The sequence below is a fragment of the Malaclemys terrapin genome, chromosome 2, assembly GCF_027887155.1.
Source record: "Malaclemys terrapin pileata isolate rMalTer1 chromosome 2, rMalTer1.hap1, whole genome shotgun sequence".
Taxonomy (NCBI): Eukaryota; Metazoa; Chordata; order Testudines; family Emydidae; genus Malaclemys; species Malaclemys terrapin.
This window is the reverse complement of record NC_071506.1, coordinates 235,811,883-235,818,203: the sequence shown is the minus strand read 5'-3', so window position 1 is coordinate 235,818,203 and position 6,321 is coordinate 235,811,883. Positions and strand designations below refer to the sequence as shown.

The window sequence follows — 6,321 nt, the reverse complement described above, 5'->3', positions numbered from 1 at the left end:
CAGAGGATATTGTTTTTAATCACTGTTCTCAAGGGGGGGGGGGGGGGGAAGATATTTTCTTAAAAAGAAAAGCCAACTGCTTTATTTCAGAGGTTGTTTTATGAGCAGAAATGCCAGTTCTATTTTTCCTGAACATTTGACAGGCCAGATATCGGGACTATGCAATTGCCAGTGTCAGCATCAATCTATTTATTTCATGAACTAAAACATTAGACACCCCACAAGTTTCAGATGTTTATTAAGCCCCAACAAGCTACTTCACAGGACATGATTAAAAGTGCAATGTGAGGCAAGTTTAAGTAACATTTCCTGGATGATTAAGTGTATTAGTTGTGCGGACAGCTTTGGAAGACCTTCATTCTGTGCAGCTTGTAAAGGGAGAAGAATTTGTTCTTTAGAAGTCAGGACGATCCTTCTTCAGTTTGCTGTAGTCCACATTGACCGAATAGAACTAAGAGGGGGTGGGAGGGGGAAAAAAAAGGGTTTTGATCAGGACAAGATCCAAGTCTGTACTGGGGAGAAGACTACTTTCAATTTAACTGAAAACACAGTTATTGCTATATACACTACTTGGTTTTCTTCAAGATATTATAGTCAAGTGCACAGATGGATTTTAGCACTAGAGCTGCATGTTTTTAAATACATTCCTAGTTTAAGTTCTGATGGTACATGCTTTCTAGTTAAAGTGAGTCTGAAAGACACAGCTTCACTGCAAGATTTAAACCAGTCATTTTCTAACTGTTGCCCATCAAGAACCCTCAGAACTTCCTTACCCTCCCCAGAATTAAATATTTGAACATTAATATACAGAATTTGGAAGAGATAGTCCATGGGCTGTTGTACCTCAATTTTAACATATCACATTATAGGGAACTAATTGTTTGGACAGGTTCACTTTGAAAAAACAGGGGAGCTGTTAGTGTCCTTTCTTCTCCAGTCATCTTTGACTAAGTTACTATGCTACTGCCATACTGGTCCCCCATCTTAGCACAAAAGTGGCACAGAGGGCTGCTTCAATACCAGGTAAAAAGTGATGGTTTAAACCAAGATTAGCCATGGAGGACTGATTAGAAGCCTCCATTCACACCAACACCAGTTATTCTCAGTGCCATCAAATTTAGATTCCTTATCCTATTGAGTAATGCATTTAGAGCAGTTGACAATCTCTAATGATCACCAAGGCCCTCACAGATAGAAGAGAAATAATCCCTCATACTATCTTGCGTGGACCAAGATATAGGGGGGGAAAAAAATCAAAGGTAAGATTGACCAGCTTTGTGTGCAGCAGCCTTATTCATACACCAGATGTTGCTAACAGGGAGAACTGTGAAGCACTAAGTACAGCAATACAAACAGAAAAGAACATGAGAGAACATTCATAAAGTGGGCAAGAGAACATTTTAGAACAGTATTAGTAAAAGCTGCATGGTACCAAGTGGTTTTCTGGGTTCAAAGATTGTAGCTCAGATCACAGTCTGGACTAGTCCTAAAATAAATGCTACTGCAGTGCAGGACAGACAGGAAGGTACAACATAGGTAGAAGATCTATTCTCTCTTTCATCTTGTATTAAGAGCTTAGAGAACGCGTGACAATGAAATAAGTTAAATACTGAAGTATTGGTCAAATAGTGACTCTTAGTAAGGCATATTTTAGCATCCAAGGTTTAATAAGACATTGTTAAACATATGATGTTTTGACTAAATAAGCAAGCAGTGACTTCAGGACAGCAGGAGTGGCAGTAACCATTACAGCTAAGGTATATAAAAGCATATCCGTTCTAACACTGTCAGTCATAACTTTTAAACTCAAAGTGAAATTTTACAGGCCTGATCTTTATCGAAAGCAAGCTTTTAGAGACATTTGAGTGATTCAGCTCTTGGGTACAAAAAAAATAAACCACAAGACTTGCAGCCCTCCAGCCAGAATACCTGGAAATATAAAAGTTTAAATTTGACAGGGAAATGGGGACTTTCTTTAGTGAGGGCTTTGAGCATTCCAGAGAAGAGATTTGAATATTTACAATCCTTTGACAAAAAATTACTATGAGTACTATATTATGCTCTGGATTTCTCATCAGAGTCCTGACCCACCAAGCTGATCTGTGCATAGAAGCCTGTGCAGAACCAACTGACATCATTTGTATTGGTTCAGGGATATACCCATACAGATCAGTTTGGAGGATCAGGACTTCAGCTTGTACAGTTGTACAGCTAAAATATACAAGCTCACTTGAGCTGTGCAGTGAAAAGTGTACTGCATATAGATCTTAGCTTGAACCCTGCAACTTGAACTTAAAGCACTGGAGCCATTTTTTAAACCCATACTTTAAAATAAGTCACCTTTGGTCAGAGACCAAACCCAGGAAGTTTTAGCAAGTTCTGAGCAACTAGAATGAAGGGGTTAAGATTGCATAAACACATTCATTCTCACTACACGCTTCCCTCTTACTCACTATAATCCTGAGATTCTGCATATCTAGTTTGGAAAAGAGTTGCTTTCCTTGACAAATCTCCCTAGAGATCTGCTTTAAAAAGAAATTTTATTGTATTTATCAGAATTATATGCCATCAGCCACTGTATCTTTAATTTCCAATACTTTCAACTACTTTAGTTTCCACAACACATGAGGAGTTGTTTTAGTGACACTGCCAGGACAAAATGCTAACAGTACACAGGACCAAATATGGTAAATCTTGAGATTTCTGCTTCTTGTGCCAGTACGGGCTGGGAACACTTCTGAATAACAGTATAATTTCTGTAGAGGACCAACCTATAGCACATTTTTAGCATCAAATAAAAGCGTTTACCTAGGACAGTTTCCCATTAACATAACTGATAAAGAATATGCAAATATATGATTTCCTATCAAATGATGGAACCTACAGTACATTACTAAGTCATAAAAAAGGAGCATAGTTGTTCTAGTGAAGTACACGGATTTTTTTTGTTTATTCACAAACTTCGTGTGCTGTAAATACCCTGCTCTCTGCAAGTTAGCAGGGTTCCACTGTACTTATTTGATCATCCTAATAGAAGCATAAACAATTACTTTAAAAATCTTTCAATAGTAATGAAATCAAAATAATTGGATTCCAAAACTGATTTTAGCATGACATCTATTCTGTCTAGCTTACAGCCCAAAGCTCTTGTCCTCCTCCCTCCAATATCAATTTAACACTGACTACTGAGTAGCATATTCATCCTTGTTGTTCTGTATCAAGGAATTGAAAATAAATATTTATTTTCAGCACTACTTTCCTCATTCAACACTTTGCCCTAGGTAATGAGACTTCTCCTACCTCATTAGACACTGCCTCCAAGCAAATGTAATATCTACACAGGCGGTCTCATTTTAATATTCAAATCTAACCTTGCCTCCCAAATCAAGTCATCACTTCACTGCTGATTCCCAATCCAAACCTGGGCGGAAAACTGACAGCATATTCAGTCCTCCCTGCACCACCTCTCACTCGTACCTCACACGGAGCTGACCCTCCAAAAGTAGCCAGGCCACAGATAACATACATCTGTAGATTAGCTGATGCCGTAATGGCTAAAAGCCTTTCTGCCTCTTACCTTGTACTGATCAGTGGGAGCCAGCTTATTCCAAGGTTCAGGGTTATTCTTTTTGTCCCAACTACAAAGAGAAATACAGTAACAGCAGAAGGTATAAATCAATCACACTGCTTTTAACATGCATTATATATTATAGAACTAATGTTTAATTACTTAAAGAACATTAATGCTTGTCTGTCCTGACAAGTTTCCACATAACTACTATAAGTAGTCTCCAAAATATACTTCATAAGCATGGAATCAGAATTTCCTCAATCAGAAATGCAGTCCTTCAAACTCAACTCTGAAGCACACTGAAGCTCAACTAGAAACATGGGCCTCCAGGAGTGCCAAACTTTTCATAAACACCAAAGTTCGCTTGAAAATTATATATTTTTGTGTGTATACACACACACAGAGAAGTTTACTGCCTACCAGACATCAGGGTTGAACATTGCCAGGCGCATAATGTACAGGGCTGCACCAGAACCTCCAGTTCCAATAAAGATGAAGAGGGGGATCAACTAGAACAAAAGATTTGGAAATGAATGCGATATTGGAACATAAACATAATGCCACTTACAAAACAAGGTTGGAAATGAAATCTTGCCCAGTGAGCACACATTTGGCTCATCAGTTTTGAGGCACCCCACCGAAGGACCTTACTCTAAGTAGTTTAAGTGCCTAGTGATGAAGGACCCAGCATGCCTGTAGGGTGTCCTAATGCTAGAACAGGGGTTCTCAAACTGGGGGTCAGGATCCCTCAGACGGTCACAAGGTTATTACATGGGGGGTCACGAGCTGTCAGTTTCCACCCAAAACCCTGCTTTGCCTCCAGCATTTATAATGGTGTTAAATATATTAAAAAGTATTTAATTTATAAGGGGGGGGGGTCGCACTCAGAGGCATGCTATGTGAAAAGGTTCCCCAGTACAAAAGTTTGAGAACCACTGTGCTAGAAGATCCTGCTTCTCTGGAAGAACAGGTACATGCCACTACCAAGTGCCCCACAATGCCAAGAAGGCAGAAGTTAACCCTCTGACTCGAGGGCAACACTGCCTGCACCTGCGATACCCACGCTAGTTCACAAAAGTCAAGAAAGCGGGTTGAAAAAAATCACGTGGTCACCATGACTGGGCTTGGAAAGGCCCCGCGCTCTAGAAGGGGGACGGGGACCTGGTCCTCTAAACTAATCTCACTCTAGGGCCCTGGGTACATGCCCAGCTTCCTCTTGAGGAACGGGGGCGACGGCAGCTCCGCCCCGCCAGGAAGGGGCTGTCACAACAAGGCGGTGCTAGTCCGGGTTCGAGGGGTCCCACGGAGCCAGGGGAGGAGCTAGAACCGGCGGGGAGGGGCGGGGAAGGGCAGGAGACCGTATGAGGCTCGAGCGGCCGTCAAGCTCCTCGGTGACCGAGCTCTCCCCCGGGAGCCCCGGCGCAGGGATTAAGCCCATGAGGGCGGCAGATGGTGGGATTCTTGCCCAAGCAGTCCCCTGCCAGGAGAGTCCCGCCGTTAACCGATCCCTATAGCGCTGAAGCCGCCTCCCCCCAACCCGCCCGGCTCCGGGCTCCAGATGCCTCCCCCTCCCCGCCAACCCGCCCGGCTCCGGGCTCCAGATGCCTCTGCCTCCCCCCACGACCCGCCCGGCTCCGGGCTCCAGATGCCTCTGCCTCCCCCCACAACCCGCCCGGCTCCGGGCTCCAGATGCCTCTGCCTCCCCCACAACCCGCCCGGCTCCGGCTGCCTCCCCCTCCCCACAAACCGCCCGGCTCCGGGCCGAGCCGCCGCCCTCCGGGACGCACGCTCGGATGTTTCTTGGCCTGATTGAACATGAGTCGGAACATGGTGACGGTTGGGTGGGGGGGTCTCGCGCTCTGGCAGACCCGGACTCGGCCTCTCAGGAAAATCTCGTCGTCTCTCTAACGCGCTGTAAGGCCCAATGTCATTCAAGGACCCCGCGTTGCAGGTGCCAGATATAACCGCCCAGATGGGGCTGTCCTCATGGCTGCCTACGTTCACTTTGCCGTAGTGAGGCGGCCCTGCCTCAGCCGCCGAACAAACAGACCCTACAGAGAGGTTTGTATGGAGTCATCTATGCGTCCCCCCTACTGCTCCGTCTCCCCAGGACTTGTAGCCCAGAGTCAGAAAACAGGCAACTTCCTAGACACCTATACAGTGGAAGGGGGCGGGGGAGAGAGGAGGTGGCGAGTCTCGCGCATGCGCCAATTGAATACTGCAACCGCCGTGGGTGGGGAAGTGGCTTCGCCTCTGCTGCAGCGATTGCGCCCCATACCGGGGCTGGACAGGCATCAAAATCGCACCCCCCAGGGCCTGACGTTCTGAAAATAGGTGGTCCCGCAGCGCCTGCGCTTGTCGCCTGCTATCCAGTGTTGTTCTGTCACTGTGTCTCCTGGAGCCCACTGATGGAAGGACCCAAATCCTGCAAATGCTTGTGCACGGGCTCACATTTCGCTTTGCCATGGTGTCTCAGCCAGTAAAAAAAGCCGCCTCCCCGTCCCCCCGTAGAATCCGAGGTTGGTTGGCGTATCAAACCAAGAGCTTTAATTGGGCCTTGGCTACATTTGCAGCTGTACAGCCCTGTGAGGTAAACCTCTCTTCGTACAACTGAGTAGGGAAAAGCGCTGCAGTCTGTCCACACTGACAGCTGCTAGCGCAGTTGTGTGGCCACACTTGCAACATTTGCAGCTGTGTTGGGAGCGGTGCATTATGGGCAGCTATCCCAGCATTCATGTGGCTGCAACGTG

At 45.4% G+C, this 6,321-nt stretch overlaps 1 protein-coding gene across 1 annotated transcript; it reads right to left on the bottom strand.

The window, feature by feature from the left end:
* Positions 1–221: 221 nt before the first annotated feature.
* On the bottom strand, positions 222–5,502 carry NDUFA4 (NDUFA4 mitochondrial complex associated). The gene is made up of 4 exons (XM_054020328.1): positions 5,359–5,502; positions 3,992–4,080; positions 3,578–3,638; positions 222–451 (listed from the first exon to the last, which is right to left on the bottom strand). Exons 1-4 carry the CDS (start codon positions 5,398–5,400, stop codon positions 395–397), a joined length of 249 nt encoding a protein of 82 aa, XP_053876303.1. The 5' UTR covers positions 5,401–5,502; the 3' UTR covers positions 222–394.
* Positions 5,503–6,321: the final 819 nt, after the last annotated feature.